The sequence below is a fragment of the Tupaia chinensis genome, unplaced genomic scaffold (assembly GCF_000334495.1).
Source record: "Tupaia chinensis unplaced genomic scaffold, TupChi_1.0 Scaffold145441_1, whole genome shotgun sequence".
Classification (NCBI taxonomy): domain Eukaryota; kingdom Metazoa; phylum Chordata; class Mammalia; order Scandentia; family Tupaiidae; genus Tupaia; species Tupaia belangeri.
In genome coordinates, this window is record NW_006205300.1 from 290761 (window position 1) to 312454 (window position 21694).

At 43.4% G+C, this 21694-nt stretch overlaps 1 protein-coding gene across 4 annotated transcripts in view; it reads right to left on the minus strand.

The window, feature by feature from the left end:
- PTPDC1 (protein tyrosine phosphatase domain containing 1) overlaps window positions 1-21694 on the minus strand; it is a 70162-nt gene that overhangs the window by 4418 nt on the left and 44050 nt on the right. Inside the window, exons 1-7 of one of the 4 annotated variants that reach the window (XM_006168022.3) lie at window positions 13438-13716; window positions 12810-12981; window positions 10818-10898; window positions 9929-10047; window positions 8190-8327; window positions 5119-6359; window positions 1570-1755 (exon numbers count right to left, since the gene is read on the minus strand). In XM_006168022.3, the coding sequence (XP_006168084.1) occupies window positions 1570-1755; window positions 5119-6359; window positions 8190-8327; window positions 9929-10047; window positions 10818-10898; window positions 12810-12981; window positions 13438-13663 (2163 nt within the window). In that variant the 5' untranslated portion in view covers window positions 13664-13716. Of the gene's footprint in view, window positions 1-1569; window positions 1756-5118; window positions 6360-8189; window positions 8328-9928; window positions 10048-10817; window positions 10899-12809; window positions 12982-13437; window positions 13718-21694 lie in introns of those variants that run through there. The other 3 variants (XM_027768083.1, XM_006168023.2, XM_014584022.2) reach the window with 3 other exon arrangements.

A 21694-nucleotide genomic window follows, 5' to 3' on the forward strand; every position in this document is an offset into this window, starting at 1 on the left:
CAGGGAAGAGCCCTCCAGAGCAGGCCTATGGACTTCCACCTCAGCCAAGGAGAGACCCCAGCACCTGATGCAGTAACACCCGATTTCTCTTCTGGAAATCTACCCTAAGATTGTACTCTGAAATATAGAAACACCTGCAAGTACAACATCATGACAGTCATGGCTAGAAACATCAAAGCCCGACGCTGTGTGAATGCCTACAGGTGGTGCCAGGGTACGTGGTGGTGAAGCGGACAGCAGGACGTGACAGTGCTGCATGAGCTCGTGTGGAAGCAGAGCAGTCTGAGCTCGAATCCTGCCCTGGCACAGCTGCAAGCCCTGGGCACAACGCTCCACCTTTCCTTGTCTACAAAACCAGATCCTCTTCCTCTAAAGGCTGCTGAGATTAACAGAAGTGGAAATGAAACAGCTTCCTGAGGGGCCTGGACCAGAGCCACCCAACAAAAGTTACTCTCCTCGTTCCCTCCTGCGTTCTTCGTAATGTAGTTGCTGGGGAAAACCCTAAGAGAGGACTCCAGATACAAAACAATCTCATAAGATGTGCACACTGCACAACCGCGCACACGTGTGTATGTGCCTGTGCTGTATGCACGTATGAGTGCACGTGTGTCCTGTATGTACAGTGCCTGTGTCTGTGTGTACTAACCGAAGAATTTCGGTGAAGGCCTGGAAACAGTAAGGAGCTGTTTACACTGCAGCACAGTGAGAAGTTCCAGGCTGACTACTAGATAACACGGATTCCCAGAACAAACTCAAAGCCTAGTGTCACCTGAAAACCTAGTGTCTCTAGATGGTTAACACTACTAATCTGTATGACAGACCTACAGTAAGAAGTAACTTTCCCTCCCTTCCCAGATCTACTGTTGCCTAATATCTTTCCTAAAGGCGACTGCCCTGCTTTCCTATCTCTGCCTGTATACCCACGTATTTCTAAACGTATACGAATGACGGCACAGATGTCTCTAGATGTCACGCACTCCGTTGTCGAACAGAGATGAGAGCATGTTTCCACCTACTCAGAGTTTTCACATAATACATACTCACAGTAAGGAAGGCAAAACAAAGACCAGCTAGTGAAGAAGTGGCTGATTACTCACTCCCTCGGGTTAGCACAAACACTACAATCAATATTAATAAAAAAATACCTGCAGTAGATGTTATTACTTTATTAGGTTGTCGGAAAGTCGTGATGTGTTTTTCTATGCAAAAATGTGTCATGAGTTTCCTAATGATCCAATATTTTTAATTGCCACAGGGCACGTGTACTCACCAGAGAGAGGCAGAGACAAAGAGGGAGAAGAAAGCATCCCCAATGGGGCGTGGTCATGCTGCAATCCCTTCTACTCCATTTCTCCATCCTATTGGAATCTTGGGCACACACGTACACGTGCCTGGTATGTATTTCAAGTCACTGAGGCTGGGAATGGAGCCACAGTGGCCATGTGGGATACAACTCCCTTTAACTACTAGGCTACTGGGCCAGCCTTATAATAGACTTCTGTTTTTTCTAGTGTGAAACAAATGAAGGGCCTTAATTAAATTCGTCAACAGGCCTGACAGCTACTTTACCTTTTCTAATAAAAACAGCGCCTCTGCGGCATCTGCTTGCTTGTCAATCAACATGTCCACGTCCTCTTTGGTGATCACAGGCTCCTTTAGCTGCTCCACCCAAGACCACATCAAACTGCACAGGATGAAAGGGTCTTTCTCGCCACATATTCTTTCCCAAGCTCCATCTCGGGAGTTTAGTTCTTTCTAAAAAAGGAGAGAGAGAAATACAGACAGAGACAGACAGACAGAAGAAAGGCAGGCCTGCAGATCGACACTGATGATCCTCAGGTACCCATGAGAGGGAGAGGCTTGGGTTCTCTGGTGTGGATCTGGGACCCTGTCCAGCTCCTCCACTTCCAGGCAAGACACTGGGCTAAGACACTGAACTTCTCTGAGGCTGTGAAGCTCATCCCTGGCTTGACCAGGCACTGGCAGACTGACTGTTAATGCTCGTAATACAGAAGTGACTTATCTAATTAAGTTCTCTATTTCATTCAGAAACCATAAAACAGTCCAGGAAGAAGGAGTCTTCCTTCTCAGGCTTCTGGCCAACCAAATAGAAATCACTCATTGCAATCAAGTAGAATGGCAGGTAGAATAATGCTAATAAAGGGACATTTACAAAGCAACTTCAGATCAAAGGATAAGTTTTTAATGGAAACTTTGAAATGTACACACACACATGAAAAAAGACAAGTGCTTTAAATCCTATGTAGAACTTAACAAAAAGACAAGCCCCATGTTCTGACATTTGAGAGGGTAAAAATAAGTAGGAAGTCTTGCTAATATTCCAAGTGCCTGGAGACAATATAAGCATGAGATTTTAAAACTTCGTTTAACAGAGAAAAGGGGAAAAGTGAGATAAGAATTTTAATTAATTTTTAGCACGGTTCAGATTCTTGTTTCAGTAAATCAAATTTTTGCAAAAGTCATAAGCATAATAATTGCTACCATCCATTTATCCATTCAGCCACCCCATATTTTACCTCATGCTTACAGAGGGAAAGAAACCACAATCCACAGCCCATCTCAGACTCTCGCAGCGCCCCAGCAGACAGGTCTCCTTGAAGATGAAGGCCCTGGGGCTCAAGGAGAGCAGACATAACTCACACAGGAGCCCAAAGCTAGCAGGGGTTGGCAGCCAGTTCTGCCTGGCTCCAGACCGTGCTCTTTCTACCACACTACAAGGACCTTCCGGTACTGGGTTTCTCTTTATAACCTTATAAGTAAGCCAATAATTTCAGGTGTGTATAGTCCTTCCCTTCCTATAGATTACATATATGTAACAAAGGGCCTTTTATTCCATTTTACCTAGCTGAGGAGAGACGCTGGGTAGGACTAACGCTGCTCAAAACACTCTTCGTAGAATGACTACTGCATCGTGATCCCTGAAGCTTTCCAGTGAAGTTAGGACATGTCCTTGGAAATGGAGACTATTACCTGCCACCACATATGAGCCATGTGACCTCCAGCAAGTCACTGAACCTTAGTGACCCTCAGTTCCCTCATCTGTCATACTAAATTCCCAAGATTAACAAAGAATCTATAAGTAGTATGATCTGCCGCTCAGGACTGTGAAAAAGCACATGAAATAATAAATGTGAAAAGACCCAGTACAGGCACAGGTACATTATACCATTCAAATAATGTCCATTTAACTCTTTTTCAACATTCTACTGACTTTTAAAAAATTACTCAAAATCCTAAAATAAAATCTAGAAAGAAAAAAGACAAAACTATCCAATTAAAGATGTGTGTTTACCTCCAGAAAAAATGCTTTCATATATGCCACATGTTGAAACTGTCTAACCCAAACCAAGCCCTTAACTCTTCAGTACAAACAGAGCTGCCAGGTCACCTGGATGGAGGGGCACAGAGGGGCTGAGCCAGGATGGGGGCAGTGAGTTGTTATTTTCTTAACCTAAAATGGAATCCACTTGTTTACTAACTCATGATACATAATAATGCACAGGAAATGTTTGCTGACTGAAGGAAAGACTTTTCAGTATGGAGTAGGAAACAGGAAAAACAAATCCATCTTGGAAGAAGCAATGTATTTAGTTATTTGTTAAGCAACACACTGTAATTCTGATCAACCAAACTTTTATCAGAAGTTCTTTCCTCCTGGGGCCAGCATGTGGCATGGCGGTTAAGGCGGTTGGGTTCCCACACAGCTGACTACAGCTCGAGTCTCAGACCTGGCAGTTCAAAAACCATGCCAGTTGCACGTGCACGCATCCCACGGGCACGCATGCCAAAAGTCCCAAGAAGAGAATGGAGGAGAAGGGATTGTATGGCTATACTACCAGCGGGAGATTTTTCACTTTCTCTGTCTGTCTGTCTCTGGTGAGTGTACGCACCCTATGGCAAAAATCTAAAAAAGAAAAAGAAAAAAATTATTTCCTCCCAACACATAAGTTAGGTCGAGACTCCAAACATAGCTGTCATGCTTCTGCATATGAAGAGATACTGACATCCTTAGATACTTTTATGCCCTGTTTAATTAACAGTAGCAAATGGAAGAGTAGCAACTAAACACAGGAGATCACGGGCTGAGTGGGAGCGATTTACCTGTTTCTGATAACTAGGTCTACAAAGCCTGTCTTTCCTCGAGACCAGGGGCTCACTTGGGCAGAGAGCAGTTAATTCAAAACTTTTCAGTAAAGTATAACACAAAAAAGGGCTAAAATTTAAAAATTTATATTCTAATTTAAGTAAATGCAAGAAATGGACCCCCAAGACCTAATGTTGGGTAAAATAAAGGGCATGATGATTTTCTATAGTTCCTCCTGTTTGCTTCCGTGAATCCTAAGCAGCATCAGCAGAAGTCTGAAGGAGAGGATGGGGAAGAGACGGCCTCACTCTTCTGACCTCACTCAATACCCATGCTGGTGAGTTTAGAAATAACTTCGCTCTTGGGACCAGCAGTTAGCGTAATGACCATGTCACTGGACTCCTATGTAGTCAACTGCGGTTCAAGTCCAGGACCCAGTGGCTTAAACTCACGCCGGGCACATGTGCGTGTGTGCCCAAGATCCCGAGAGGAGAATGGAGAAGAAGGGATTGCGAAGTGGCCATCCCACCTAAGGTATGCTTTCTTGCTTTCTGTCTCTCTCTCTCTGTTTTTCTGGCGATCACACACAAAAACCTCTCCCAAAAAAAAGAAAAGAAAGAAAGAACTTCATTCTGTCTCTAGGTCAGTGGGTCTCAGTGTGGGGCTCCCTGCACCAGGCCTCGGGTTAGAGATCTTTGAGGTAAGTCCCTAGCACTGTCTGTTCTGGACCACTCACTCCCGCAGACCCAGAGAGAAAGCAAAAGCTTTGTGTGAGTGCTTTCTTGCCTTTGGAGATTTAAATAAACAAAACCAAACAACCACCCTGTGTGTTGTATCTCTAGAATATCAGGTTCGCAATATAATTGAGAAACCTGAAGTTCGAAAGTTAAGTATTATGCAAACATACCCTTATATTTCTATAGAAATTAGGTTTGAAGAGATGCAATATATTTTTGCTCTGACATACATAGTTCACACACACACACTTGTATAATTAAAGGAAATACCAATACCTGCCACATTTCTACCTTCCTTTTAACTTCCTCCTTTTCCACGAACTCATTTAAATTTGCCAGGGCCTTGGCTGCCAGTATTCTCCTCGCCTGGACACTCGGTTCAGATGGCAAAGCAGTGTGTGGTGCTGCTTCGGACAGTTCTTTGCTCTGGTGGGTTTCGTGTCCATCTGAGAACTGTGCTCTGGGACTGGAGCCACCATCTAGAGGGCTAGAGTGGGGCTGGCTGTCCTCCTCAATAGAAGCCGGGCCCCAGCCACAAGTGTCATGCCGGCAGCGGGCCACTGGCTGGTGAGAGGGGTTTGGATCCTTATGGACATTTGCAGAGCTGGGTGTGAATGGCTCCCCAGGGTTGTGTGACCCTGAGACACCTGCAGAGAAGGTTCTACTCCGTTTTATTTCCTTTGGGATGTCCTTTCTATGGAAAAGTGGTGACTCATCATCTTTGGGTCCTTCCAAGCCTCCCACCTTAGACTGATTCCAGAAAGAAAATGTACCACGAACAAATGCTTCCTTATTTAATTCCAGCCCTGGGGACTGCGGGGTGCAGCAATGGCTCACAGGCTTCTGTTGCCTGAGGTTTTGGCAGAGCAGGACCTGGGCAGGGACCGTCCAAGGAGTCTCCCCTTGCTCCAGGAGTGCCGCGGCCCTCTTCAAATCAGAGTCGCTGTAGCTGAGCCGCCTTTCCAGGCGCGTTAAGGGTTGAAGATACTCAACGTTCCGCCTCTTCCAAAGGGGATCGAGCCCTCGCTCACAGGGAAGAATCACACCAGGATTCTCTGCAGCAGTGGGAAATGGGTCAGACGTGTCACTGTCATGCCTCAGTAATCCTTCATTCAACTGCACTGTGACCATCTCAGACACAGTCTTTTCAATTTCAGCAGAGAGACTGGGGCCTTCAAACACGTCCTTCACCACCACTGGCCTGTTCTCGGTGAGGTCTAACAGCAGTCTGCAAACCAGGTGGATGATTTTGGGCACGTGTTTCAGAAGTCGTGCTTCGTAACCGTGAAGCAGGTGACGTTGGCGAATCAGATACTGAGCTAAGGTGACAGAATGAGCTTTGGGATCACAGCAAGAGAATATATTGCGAAGAGGGGTCAGAAACTGAGTGAATTCCCTTACACAGAGCAGCTGTCCTCTGGTTTGTATGGAATTGGGTCGCTTTGCCCGCACAAATATAATCGCTTGGTCAGCAGTCATTCTTGTTGCAAAAACTAAGTAACAGGCTATTAAAACACCTAAGCAGTTAAGAAGAGAAGACCAGATGAGGAAAGGTTATCATTTATTTTATTTATTATTCTTTGATGACTTAAAATTTGAATGTGCTAACTGCAATCAGCAGACACATTTTAAAGAGTGATAATGCTATAACTCTGGTAGATGCTCATTACTGCACTTCCCTTACAGCGGAGCACTGCTTACAAGTATGTCTAAGTGGTACCCTCCCCATGACTGCGTCATCTCTGAACCCACAGATGGGCTGGCACTATGTGGGTGGGAAGTGCGAAGCAGAGAAGGGATGACGGTGGGCACGGAAGATCTGGGCCCCCTAATCTCTGCACCCAACACCAGTGCTGAGGAAAGCAAGTCCTGGTTCTCTTTTCTTCTCTGAACAGCTCTGGTGGATCTCCTCAGAATCATCCCTCTGCAGTGTGCAGGAGCCTCCCAGCCCCGCCACCTTTGCCATTCACTACAGGCTACTCCTCTCTCTACCTGGGCAGTTTGTCCTTTGGCTAGCATTCAAATTCATAGCCTACTTTTCTTCTTGACAATTCCTCCAGATGTGTGTCTACACTAATGTATGTTTTCTTCAGACCATGATATAACTGTTTTTCTAAAAGCATTAAGGAAGTTAGCCTTACCAGTGTAAACACTAGATAGTCTTATAATTATCTAATAAAAAGTTCATGATTAATTAAAATAATAGTCAATTAGCACACACACACACATGCCCAGCGTGATTACAAACTGCCAGGTCTAAAACTCCAGTGGCAGCTGACCATGTGGGAGTCCAGTGCCTCAACCACTACGCCACCTGCTGGCCCAAGTAGTCAATTAATATTAAAGTAAAAGGCAAATCAAACACACCTGCGTGAGTCAAAAGTTTGTATCTTGTTACATATGAAAGTCAGACCCTCTGACAATTTGTGTTCTCTAGTTCAACGTATCTTTCTCACTAGGACATGGAAGGTCTTCAATGTACGTATAAAACACCTGCAGAACTGTTACATGCAATGCCACCAACAGCGAGATTTTGGCTTGACCCTAAGAGCTGATGACCTTGAGCAGAGCTGAGTCCCACCCCTGAAGACCCCCTTTGGTGCACAGGTACACTATGGATGGAGTCAGGAGCAGGTGTTTTTGGGACCAGGTGACAATGAAGAGTTCAACCCTAAGGCCTGCCTTTTTGCCCTACTGTCATCACTGTAATGAGATGTTGCTAAATTTTTAAGTAAAATCACTAACTTTTATATAGAATTCTACACACAGGAAGACGACCTTCCTTCACAGACAAAATCTTTACACCTCCAAAAGCAAAAGCACATGAACTTCGGAGTTAGCCATGGATTTAAATTTTGCCCTGCCACCTAACTAATGTAGCAAATTAATTTCTCTCAAACTACAGTTTCTTCAACTTACATTGCTGCTCAAGATTTTAAAAGACAGTAAATGTAAAAATGCTTAGAAGATAGTTGGTGAAATAATGCTTATTATTTTCATTGTATTTTGGTTAAATTATATTTTAAAAAGACATATATTAAATGAAGTACTGACTTCTTTCTCTTTAAATAAGAAAATGAGGAACATAGTGGTCATTTAGCTAGTATTGAAAACCCACTTATGCACTAACTATGATGAATTTTCAGTCCCAAGTCATTAAAAAGTACTATCACCAACATATAGTCACTGTAACTGCCTATTTGAGGTATTTCAAGTGTCTTTTACTTCTATTTGACTCCAAAATTTTGATAGGATTTAGAAACATATTTATCCTCAGAATTGGGAACTCTTAATCCTTACATTGTAAATATGCCCACAAGACAACATAAGCGGCTCGTAGAAATTACCTGTTCGACCGAGACCTGCATGACAATGGATTGCTACTTTTCCTTCCTGTAAAGCAAACGTCATCACCTTCACCATATCCAAAATAGTGGTAAGAGACGCTACGCCATAATCCTTCCATCCAAAATTGTAGAAATAGACTAGGCAATGGAAAAAAGAAACGGGAAAAATAATCAGCATACAGGAAATGATTGTAAAGACATTTGAAGAAAACGAGTGAATTCGTGAAAAGTACCAAACTTTAAGGCACATCACTCTCTCTCAAAATACAGGCCTAACCTGATAGCCTTTTTACATTTCCAGTAAGTTCACTGATAAGATTTCTCACAAGGCACGTTCTGGATGTACTACTTAAGTTATTTCCTGCTAAAAAAAACAAAAAGAATTGTGAAAAAGTATAATTACAAATTAATAAAGTTAATGACCCACGTTAAAGTTACTCAGGTATGGAGGGAAAGCATATGCTCTTTTTTTTTTTAAACATATACTTGTTTGAGGGGCCGGCAAGTGGCGTGGTGGTTAAAGGCACTGGACTCCCACATGGCTGACCACGGTTCAAGTCTTGGACCTGGTGGCTTGCTTTCTCACTTCCTCTCTCTCTCTCTGTCTCTCTCTGATCAAACTGAAAAATAATAATGATATAATAATAAATAAAGTAAAATAAAATAATTCTTTAAAAAAAACATATACTTGTTTGAGCATGGAAACAAGGTAGGTGTGTACGTGTATTATGTGTGTACACATTCACAAAAGCCAGACATAGCTTCTTTTTTATTCTTGAGAGGTTTTTGCTATAGGGCACGTGTGCTCGCCAGAAAGACAGAGAGAGACAGAGAGAAAGCGAGAAATCACCCCCCAGGGGGGATGGCCACATTGCAATCCCTTCTCCTCCATTCTCTCTTGGGATCTTGGGCATGCACGCACATGTACCCGGTGTGAGTTTAAGCCACTGGGTGCTGGACTTGAACCATAGTCGACTACATGAGAGTCCAACGACATAGCCATTACGCCAACTGCTGGTCCTACCAGACATCGCTTCTTAAAACAAGTTCCAAGAGGGCATAAGTTTATTCCTCCCAGCCTGGTATAAGTGAGAAGTATTAGCTGGATTCCACCCCAAAGCCCTCTCGCTGAGGAGCCTTGGGATCATCACAAGAAGACTCCCTGTGTGGGCAGCTATGAAAGTAGGAGTGTGTCCAGGTTCTAATCCTGCCTGCCATTTTTATGCTCTGCTATTTCAACAGGTCAGTAACTCTGTCTCTGGACTCATGCATACAAAATAAAATAACAGCAGTATGTCACACAGCTGCCGTACAGACTGGCCGAGATATCAACGTCGGGCACACTACTAGCACTGACTGCTAACCGTCACTACTACCGGGTCTCCTCCGAATCCCCACGACAGGGAAAACCCCTGGTCCTTTTTTTTTCTTTAATTTATTTTATACATTCAATCTCTGTACATCACTTGGCCTTTAAAGTGAATTTACCCAACATAAGTACACCTCACAGCAGTCCAGCTGAGGACACTATACAAGTTATCATCAAAAGACAACACACAGTGCTAACAAAGAGGGATGAAAGTGGTATCGTTTAAAGCGAAAGCTGGCTCGTTTCACATTTATGAGCCTAGAACTATGCAGTAGGTGTTTATTTCCATTGCCATGGCAACCTAAGAGCCCCTAGGTGACAATCTCTGAGTACTATGCATGACAGCTCACCCAGAGGAGGGAATACTTACTGCCGGCCTCCATGAAAGTCTCGGGAAGATATGTGAAGCCACTCTCTTGCTCCAGAGGGTTCCCACAGCTTGCATGCTCACCAGGGCGCTGCAGGTTGATGACTGTTTTGATGCCATGGCTTAACAAAAAAGAGCAATTAATCATATTGAGAGCTAGCATTTCAAAAAAGTAACCACTGGAACCAGTAGGTGGTGTGGTGGTCAAGGCTCTGGACTCCCACATGGCCAACCATAGTTTGAGCCCCGGACCCAGTAACTTGAAAATCATTCCAGGCACATGTTCATGCATACCTAAAATCCCAGGAGAACAGAAGAGAAAAGACTATGGTGTGCCATCCTCTCTGGGGTGAGATTCCTCACTTTCCCTTTCACTGTCTCTGTCTCTCTTCAGTGAGTACACATGCCCAATGGCAGACACTTAAAAAATAAAGTAACTATCTGGAATAAATATTATTAACTATTTACAAAACTTTAATTTCTTACATGAAACAGGCTCCAAATTGCCTATTGTGAAAATGAAAGCACTGGCCAGTCAGTAGCATGGTGGTCAAAGTGGCTGGATCCCATACGGCCCACCGAGAGGTTTGAGTCCAAGACCTAGGGGCTTGAAAAACACAGAGTGTATGTGTGTGTGCATGTGTGTGTGTGTGTGCGTGTGCACCCAAAATCCTGAGAAGAGAATACAGGAGAAGAGATTGCACCTTGGCCATCCCCCCTCAGTGGTGCTTTTTCACTTTCCCTCTCTCAGTCTCTCTTTGGTGAGTGCAAATGTCCTATAGCAAATTAAAAACAACAAAAATCCAAAAGCACTTATTCACTTGAAGGCAAAGTAATGACAGAAAAACAACCACGTGCCTGCTCCCTGTGCAGTGAGTGACGCAGCTCTTACCCGAGGAACTGCTCAATGATGCGGTACTTCTCCAGAAGCTCCGAGGATGGGCGTGCCATAGCCAGGATGTTGTCTGTGATCCTGCAGGTGCGGGCAGAGACAGGTGAGACGCACGGACCTAGAACACTCAGACTCCAAAGACTAAGAGATGATTCTGTGAATGATTTGAACAACTCTGTAAGAAAATTTCTATAGCTATGCAAATCTGGCTTCCATTTTGCATCATGAGTAGAGAGAACTCCAAGAAACCTGAGCTGAAATCCCTAGAAAATATTCCAGGATTCCAGCCAAGCACTGCCAAGGACTCTCAAGAGATTCTGGTGGGCATGACAGAACAACCTCAGCTGGTTAGTGACTATATGAGGGCCAATGGGAGGCATTTTCAGTTATTCATCTGAACCTCAGTTACCTAACATCTTAAATGGAGATAAGAATGGCTGCCTCCCTGAGTTGGTGTGAGAATTCAACATGGTGTGAATACAATGTTTTCAGCACAAATCCTGGCATGTGGTGAAGAATAAATACTAAGTTGAAATTTAGCAAAAAAATGAAAAAGCCCTAGTCATTGGGGCCTGGTTTCAAATGCTGGTTTTTCTACTTGCTAGCTGTGTAGCAAAATACTGAGTCTCTCTGGGACTCAGTTCCTTCATCAATAGAGTGGCATTAACAACTCAAGAGTTTTAAGTTGAGATACGGCAGTTTGTAGGCACCATGCACATTGCCTGACCTATAGCTAAATGGATGTCTAGTGGTCAAATGAGTGGATGGAACTGTGAATGGCTGTTGTCCTCATCAGGCCTCACTCGTCCTGGTCAAGGTTCTAATCAGTAGTCTGATAAAAGATACACAAGGCAGTCTGGAAGTTGCAGGTCACGTGAATCTCAGAGGAGTAACAGACACATGGGATTAGCAGGCCAGGATCCAAAAATACACTCATCCCCCTGAAACAATGCTTGAGAGTTAATATGAATCCCATAGGTCTGGGACCTCCAAATTTTCTTAGTACTTCGTATAAGATGAAGGAAAATGTGGAATGATGGTAGCAGGGTGAAAAGAGACTTACCTGGTTTAATCAACAATGAAGCAAAAATATTAATGTGATCATAAGCTGCATTATTAGAAATTTACTATGCCTCAGGAATGATTTTTGCTTCTTCATACCAATAGCATGATAGTCACAGACCAGAATATGATCTGTGGAGAACAACAATGACAGGAGACCCTGGACTGCATCATTACAGAGGGACCCACCAAATCCAACACGGAAAAGTACATGTGGCAAGTTCCATAAGATGGTGGACGAATACCTAATTAAATATGGGTTCATGTTATATAAAGTAATTCACCACAAGGATTCTTTAAACAGTGAATTCTTCTAAGTATGTTTCAAATGTGAATTATCCGAATTTTTCAGATGTCACTACATCAGAAAGCAAAGGTATACTTGACTAATTCACTGTTACTAATAAAAAGCAATATGATACAAGAGTGATATTAGTTACACCTCTACACCAAAAACAATACAAGTACCTATGCTGTCTGTTGAGCTGACAACTTGTACCACTTATTCTTAAGACAGTTTGGAGTGCATCTGTGCGAAAATGTATCCTTTCATACAGAGTCAACATGAAAGTGAGACTGTTAAAGCTTATGTGTACTAAATTAAAAACTATACTCATACTTTGCCATTTTCGCAAACTTACAGCTGGACATTTTTATTATTTCTAGCAGTTTCTGAAATTTAAGAGCTGTGTGATTACCCATTTCTTTAGGATACTTTACATACATCATTTCACTTAGTTAAAAATACTGTGGTATTAGTTTTGTAAATTCCATTTTATAGATAAGGAAATTGAGGCTCAGCAGGCCAGTCTCTGGGCAGAGCCAGGGATGGAGGTGAGGTCCTGGCACTGCACTCCACATCCCACGCCTTCCACTCACACTCATCTTCCTTTACCTTTCAGAGCCTTCCCAGACAGACAGGCCACTCACCAGGATGAGTAAACTCCCTTAATGGCTTGCTCCTGCTCGCTCCAGCGGGCTGGGTTCTCGTACTTGCATGCTCTACCACCACACGCCATGGAGCACGCCATGTGTCCAGGAATGACATGCCGTAAACGCTCTCCTACTTTTGTGTACTTTGCAGTTGGACGTCCTGAATTCCCTAGAACATACCAGGAAGGGAAGACTCAAAATTCTACTCTCCACATGGAAAGATGGAAACAGCATCCATTTTAGCTCAGGACTACAGACGACAAGCTGGTGTTAAAACCCCTTCCCATCAAAGAAAGAAAACCATTCCCAAAGTGCACTCTCTTAGCACTGAAGATGCCTTCACACACCACATCTCCACGTTACACTGGTACGGGCAGAAAGAAACTACAACAGCAGATCTTTTACTAGGGGATACTTGGCTCAAAAACTACCTTTTAAAGGAAAAAAAAACAACATTGGATCATTTTACTGCCTTAGTATTTACTAACACTGCGCAACAGACAGAGAAAGGATACTACGGAGTAATCGTCAATATTTAAAAGGGCACAAACATAAAGTAGCCTATTCCTGACCCTTATATTCAGAACAAAGGTGTGGCGATCTGTAAGGAGAAAGAGAACTTTACTTTTTCTCTCGGGGAAAGTGGGGCTCCCCTCGGCGTGGCTGACGGAGGACACAGCCACCATCACCTGGAGTGAGGACGAGGACAGCAGATTAGAAGCAGCAGCAGAGCCCCTCCGGGCCTGCTGCAGCCGCAGGATCGGGTCTGAGGTGGAATGCCGGCGGCCCTGCAGGAAGGAGCTGAGGAAGTGCACGGCCGAGGGCCGCCGCGGCGCGTCCTGCGCTAGCATGGCTCTGGGCTCCGGGAGGCCAGCGCTGGAGGCAGCTCGCTCTCGTTCAGTGGGGAAGCAGCAGCAGCCAGGACTCCGCAGTGTTCTGTGTGATCTAACAGCTATTCAGGATAGGCGGACTTGTTTCCATAGTGACAAACAAAGAAACTACTGATTCCCACTTAGATCTGGAGAGGCAAAATCCCACACGAACTGACTGCATTTTGGACAAACTGTTCTAATACAGCAGAGAATAATATGCATTTTAAATAGATGATTCCTAAATCTAGACTATTTGTTTTTCAAACACACTTAAAACATCTGACCACTCAATTACCCAAAAATACTGTAATGAATTTAGAAAAATGTCTCTACAATGCAAACTGTGCCTTTTACACATATATTACAAGGTTTAAATTCTATTATTCTTTATATAGCTATTCTCTGGATATTTTGAAAAGGAAAACAAATAAACAAAACCTCTCTACTCCTCTCCGAAACAGGGCAGATGAAAGGTTAATTGTAAGAAAGTGGAATAAGCCTGAAACCTTACATCATTGAGAGATCATTCGATTTTTCAAAACCACCCTCCCTTATACTTTGAGAGAAGTGTTAAAGAAACACTTGGGTAGAACAAATAAAATCATTTTAGAGTTCATACATTCTTAAGAGACAGTTAAGTTTGTTTTTTCTTTTTTTTTTTTTCAGAACACTTCAGCACTATGCTTGCATAGGCTGGTTATCCGGTAAGCCAGGCCTCTAAAGCTCAAAAGCACAATTCTCTGCCTCTCATTGCTATGGGGATAAAAGAAGTTTGGCTCAAGTCTTGGCAAGGGCATATGAATAAAATTCATGAAGTATCACATTTTTAAGGAACTGGGCGAGGGAGGTTGCATTAGGACAAAGGATACAAGGAAACAGACCATGAACCCGCCAACCCACCAGTGCACTCGGTCTGTCGCCTCTGCTTAAGGCAGGGTGCGCCCGCGCTCACTCGCTCAGACACTCTCTTCTTAAAGGGCATTTCAGCTGTGTGGGGACAGAAGCTGCTGCCATAGAGAAGGCCCCTTTCTGTTCTGCTCTGTTCTAGTACGTGATTACTAACGTTATAAGCAAGCACCACCCCCAGCTCCCCAACAATACACACTTTGGTCAAATAAGACAGAAGTGACAAAGGCACTTCAAAGGTTCTTGGAAAATGGAATTAAAGTACAAGTATTGGGGTGCAAAAAACAATTTGCTATCCATGCACAGTTTTTTCATAATGTGCATTTTCCATAAAGTTTTTGAAGACCCCCATGCAGATGCCCAATTTGCGCTCAAATTCCCGCTCCATGTGTACTCCTGTGCCCTCCTTATTCAGTACACAAAACGACTCATTGTTTTTTTAAGTTTTGAGAGTTTATTTATTTACTTTAGATTTTTGCCAAAGGGTGCATGTGCTCACTGGAGAGAGACAGAGATAATGAGAAGGAAAGTGAGAAATCACCCCTTAGGAGGGATGGCCACACCACAATCTCTTCTCCATTCTCTTCTTGGAACAAGCATGCATACACATGTGCCTGGTATGAGCTTCTTTTCTTTTAAAAAGAATTACTTATATTACTTTTATTTATTATTATTTTTAAATTTGACCAGAGAGAGACAGAAAGAGGGAAAGTAAGAAAGCAAGCCACCAGACTTGAATCATGGTCAGCCATGTGGGTGTCCAGCACCTTAACTACCATTCCACCTGCTGGCCATAAGAACGTTTTTATTCACAAAATATTGACAAAAAACAACCACACAAATAACCTTAGGGATTCTTTTAAAATTCCTAGTTAGAATCAAAAGCTTCACACTCGTACCTAACTGGTTTCTCTTTTTGTATTCTTTTCAAAATACTTCTTGCTTTATTACTTTTCAGGATCAATTTAGTTATATATACCTACACTTTTGGTTTCATGAATCTGTAAAAGAGCATATCTTTTCTATCACTTAAAGTTAATTAAAAATTGGGATCAGCAGATGGTGTAATGGCTATGTCACTGGACTCCCATGTAGTCAACTGTGATTTGAGTCCCAGACCCAGTGGCTTAAACTCACGCTGGGTGCGTGTGTGTGTGTGCCCAAGATCCCGAGAGGAGAATGGAGGAGAAGGGATTGTGGCATGGCCATCACCTCTGGAGGGTGATTTCTCACTTTCTGTCTCTTAGTCTCTGTCTCTCCAGCAAATGCATGTGCCCTATAGCAAAAATATCTCTTAAAAAATTAATTAAAAATTTAGACTTGGATGAATCATAGATTATTAATGATGAATTTTTCGGATTCTTAGAAATAACATTTTTTATTTTTTTGGAGAGTTTTTTTAAATTTTATTTTATTGGGAACCAGCAGTTAGCGTAATGGCTATGTCGCTGGACTCCCACGTAGTCGACCGCGGTTCGTGTCCCGGACCCGGTGGCTTAAAACTCACGCCGGGCGCGTGTGCGTGTGTGCCCAAGATCCCGAGAGGAGAATGGAGGAGAAGGGATTGCGGCGTGACCATCCCCGATTTCTCGCTTTCTGTCTCTATGTCTCTCTCTCTGTCTGTCTTGCGAGCGCACGCGCCCTACAGTGAAAATCTCCCCCCCCCCAAAAAAAAATTTTATTTTATTTATTTTAATTTTACCAGAGATACACACACACACACAAAGAGACAGAGAGAGAGAGAGAGAGAGAGAGAGAGAGAAAGCAAGCCACCAGGCCCGGTACTCGAACTGCAGTCAGCCATTTGGGAGTGTCCAGCACCTTATCCACCATGCCACCTGCTGGTCCCAACATTTTTGAATTTTAAATCACCAAAAAGAAAAAAAATTGAAGACTTATCTTTTTTCTTTAATTCCCAAAGTGTGCATGTGCTTGCCAGGGAGAAAGAAAGCACTCCCTAATGGAGGAATCATTCCCCTCAATGGGGCATGACCATGCCACAATCCTTCTTTCTTACATTTCTCCAAATTGTCAGGATCTGGGGCATGCGCACATGTCCAACATGTTTTTCAAGCTGCTGTGGCCAAGGTTCAAAGCATGGTCAGTCATGTGGGCCTGTGCTACAGGCCAGCCCTAGAGGCCTATCTTTACACAAACAGGAACAGCAATTTCTTTTAATTTCTGTCTCATGTTTAATGTATAGTACAATGGAAATTTTTTAGACTGAGAGTAATTTTACGCTAACTGCTAGTCCCGAAAAATAAATAAATATTTTTAAAAGGGGGAGCAAGAGGTGGCACAGTGCTTAAGGGCACTGGACTTCCACATGGCTGACTGTGGTTCAAGTGCTGGACCTGGAAGCCTGCTTTCTCACTCCCCCCACCCTCCTCTCTCTCTCTCTCTTGCTCTGTCCCTCTCTGGTCAATTTAAAATAAATAAATAAATAAATAGTTAAATAATTCTTTAAAAAGAAAAAAAGGGCTTTCCTAAATGGCGCCCACAGAAGCACTGTTAGAAGCTCACTCTCACAAACTGCTCTCCTCTTCCCTGCCCTTCAGTGGTAACTTCCGTGCAGGTTACAGGAGCTGGCCCCACTAGTTCATATTCAGAGACTAGTATCTCATTTGGTTCCTTAAATAGTATTACGAATGTGGTTCTGACTGATTGCTGAGCCACAGGTAGGCTGGTAGCCAAAACTCATGTTCTGGTCTAGAGACCCGTGCAGCAGCCATTCAGAGAAGGGTGCACCAGCCTGGGGAGTGCAGCCTGGTCCTGGGGATCACCTTTTGGTTTTTGTTCCCGATTCCTGGAACGTGCTTTTCTTCGAGAGAAAGCATGTTTAGAAGCTGAGAGGCGTTAGACAGGAGCCAAAGTGTGGTCCTCTGTGGTTTTGTATTTGTGAAATGGAAGGCTAAGACCTTTTCCCTTATAAATATAGAAAAATGCAGGGGCCAGCAGCTGGCATGGTGGTTAAGGCACTGAATTCCCACATGGTCAATTGACTTTCAAGTCCCAGACCTGGCACCTTGCTTTCCCACTTTCTCTTTCTCTCTCTCTCTCTCTGATGAGCACACATTCCCTATAGCAAAATAAATAACAATAATAAATAAAGTTAAATAAATAATTCTTTAAACAAGAATGTATTTTCAGAGGAGGGCAAAAAATGGGTGACATGTTAGCAGGTAAGTGGGGAAAGAGCACCACCAACATGCCACCTGCTGTCCCCAAAGGTCAAGAGTCTACCCTGATACTAGCAATTCCATCCCATCCCATGGTTCCTTCCAATTTCCTCTTTCCACGACTGTGCCTATGCCACAGTGAGAACCCTGGCTCCACTACTTCCTAGATGTTACTTCCAGACCCAGTCCCTACGTATAACCAGCTCGGCCTCTGTCACTGCCTCCTCCTCCACGTGGACGCCTCCGTCACTCACTCTGGACTCCAACACCCACACCGATTGCTGCTGCCACCCACTACATGGATGTCCCCCTCATCCTGACCTGAGCTCAGGGCCAGGAGACTCTCTTCCTCAGGCTTCGTCATGCCAGGAGGCCATCTCACACGATGCCCTCCTCGCCCTGCGTGTCCTCCAGCACAACGGCCCCCCCTGTGTCCTGGCATGGATGCTCACTGTGCTCGTCCCCCTCCACCCCCACCCCCCCCTGGCTTCTGGACTATGTTGTTCAGGAAGAAAGGGAAAAGAAGAGAAAAGGAAGCTCCCTCCTTCATTTGGTAAAATACAGAAAACAAAATTTCCCATTTTTCAGTGTATGGGGCTCTTTGTCACTAAGTACCTTCCCTCTGCTGCACAACTATCACCATCATCCATCCCCAGAATTCACTTTATCTTTTCCACGAAACTCTGTACCGACTGAACAACTCCCCATTCCCCCCTGCCCCTCTCCCACGCCTGGCAACCACCATTTTACTCTGTCCCTATGACTTTTACTACTTAGGTACCTCTAAGTGGAATCACTTAGCCTTTGTCCTTTTGTGACTGGTTTATTTCGTTCAGCATAATCCTCTCAAGGTTCACCCATGTTGTTGCATGTGTCAGAACTTTCTTCTTTTTCAATGCTGAATAATAATACACCATTATACATGAATATGCCACATTTTGTTTACCCATTCATCTGGTAACACATGGGTTGCTTCTACCTTTTGGCTACTATGAATAATGCAGCTATGGACAGAGGCATATAATAATCTGTTTCAGTCTGTTTTCACTTCTTTGGGGGGGTACAGAGCTAGAAGTGAAACTACTGGATCATATATTATGCTATTTTTATTTAAAGTTTCTTTCTGGGGCTAGCAGTTGGTGTGGATATTAAGGCCCTGAACTACCATATGACCTACCATGGTTTGGGTGGCAGACCTGGTGACTCAAAAATTATGTGGGTGTGTGTGTGTGTATGTGTGCCCCAAATTCTGAAAGGACACAAGAGAAGGGTTTGCGGCATGGCTGTCACTCCCACGGGGTAATTTGTCACTTTCCCTCTCATTCTCACTATCTCTGTGTGTCTCTCTCTGGCAACTGCCTGCACCTTATGGCAAAAAGAGAAAAAAGAAAGAAAGTTTCTTTCTTCCTCTCATGAGAGTTAGAGGTAGAGAGCTACTAAGAAGCACCCTCAATGGGGTCTCCATACCAAAGACTCAACCAAGATGAATGAACAACCTGAACAGTCCTAAAAATTAAAGAAGTGGGACCAGCAGTTAGCATAATGGCTATGTTGTTGGACTCCCACGTAGTCGACTGCAGTTTGAGTCCCGGACCCAGTGGCTTAAACTCACGTGCGTGTGTACCCAAGATCCTGAGAGGAGAATGGAGGAGAAGGGATTGTGGCGTGGCCATGCTCCTTGGGGGGTGATTTCTTGCTTTCTGTCTCTCTGTCTCTGTCTCTCCAGCGATGGCATGCATCCTACAGTAGAAACTTCCCCCCCTCAAAAAAAAGACATTACTAATGGTGAATACTAGGGGAATGCCTATGAAGCATAGTAATTTCATATAAAACTAAACATGCAACTGTCATCTGATTTAGGTAGTACACTCGAAAATCAACTACATTTCTACACACAAAAAAATATGGGAACTGCAATTAAAAATACAAAACTACTTACGATCACTCCAAAGAAAGTGGAATACTTAACAAAACGTGTATGAATCTGTATGCTGGTTCCAGGAACTCTTAAAATTAAATGGCTTAAAAAATTAAACAATATAATTAGCAAGTGGATGAAAGACATGAACAGACTTGTAAAAAGATTTGCATACATTGGTCCAGCTGGTAGTATGGTGGTTGGGTGGCTGGATCTCACAGGGCTGGCTGTGTAGTTCGAGTCCCAGACTGGCAGCTCTAGAAACATACCAGGCGTGTATGCATGTGTGCCCCAAATCAAGAGGACAATGGAGGAAAGAGGACTGTGGTTTGGCCATCCTCCCTAGGGTGTGCTTTCTCACTTTCCCACTCTGTGTCTCTCTCTTCAGTGAGTACACACACTCTGTAGCAAATTGGAGAAAAAATAAAAAGAGCGAGAGAGAATATACAGATGACAAATAAGTATACGAAATGATGGTCAACATAAGCCATTAGGGGAATGCAAATTAAAACCCCAAAGAGCTGTGCTTGCTAGAATGGCTAAAATAATGATCCCTAATGCTCAAGGACGCAGAGAAGCTGGATCACCTGCACACCGCTGGTGGGAATATAAAATGGTATAACCACTCTAGAAAACAGTGTAGCAATCTCAAATAAAACTACACATGCAATTGTCATTTGACTTAGGTAGGAGACTCAAGAGTATTTATCCTGGAGTCATGAAAACTCAATTTCACACAAACACCTGTACATGGATGTTCAAAGCAGCTAGATTCACAGCCCCAATACCCTTCAAGGATGGAATAAACACTGTGGCACATCCACACCATGGAATGTTCCTCAACAATAAAAAGAAATACACTATTGATACATACAGCGGCTTGAGTGAAACTCAGGAATATTGTGCTGAGGGAAAAAAGTCAATTCTGTAAGGCTATACCCTGTATGAGTTCATTTACATAACCTTTTTGGAAAGACGAAATTATAGAATTGGGGAACAGATTAATGCTTGCCAGGGGCCACAGTCATGGGCGGTGGTGGGCTCAGCGATAAAAGAAAACAGGAGGGATTTATGTTGATAAAACTACTGACTGTAACAATGCTGATATCCTGCCCATGATGTCATTATTATGCCACAGCTTTTCAAGACATTACTACTGGTGAATAATGCAGAAAAGGCAAATGTGATCCCTCTGTATTACTTACGACTTACCACTGCACGTGAATGAAGAGATCTCTCAACATTTTAGTTAAAAATGTATATATAATCAAAGAAAAAAAGGCATTAGGCAGACTAAGCGACGGTGGTGTACCAGAGATCAAGGGCAATGCAGGGGAAGGAGCTGGGAGGATACACGAAGCATGGCCTGGTGGGACATGAGCCCTGTGAGGCAGAAAGAGCTGCGCTGAGTGGTAGCCGGGCAGGGTTGGGAGACCAGTTAATAAAAAGAGGACTGAGTAAATAAGCAAACATATTGGAGATAATAAAGGCCAAGTTACATATCCTTGGAGAAGGGAATTATAAATATAAAAATGGGAAAGCTGAAATGATGGTATAATGTTAAATTAGAATGGGAAGTGCCAACGTGCACTTGCGCTTTCTTCAATAGTATACACTGAAAGAGAAATAAAGTTGTACGTGAAGGTGGGCAGAGATGTGGATATATAAAACACAGATTTCGAGCTCTGTTCCCTGAGAGGACTTGAGAACCAGGACATTCTAGCAGAAGTGACCACGTGCAGATCTTGTTTTCTAGCTATCATTCCCCACTAAGAAGAACCAGGACTCCTTGGAGAAATGACTGATCTTGGACTTGGGTAGGGAAGAAACAAGATGAGTTGGAAGATCTTGCTATGTCAGATCTTGCTGTGTGAGGAATGCAGGAATGTTTGGAACAGGTCAAAAAGACATTACACACAGTGTGAAGGGAGCCTCACTGGCCAAATATGGGACAACGGGGACATCAGAAAAAGTGAGAACAAAAAACTATATTCCATTGAATAAAAC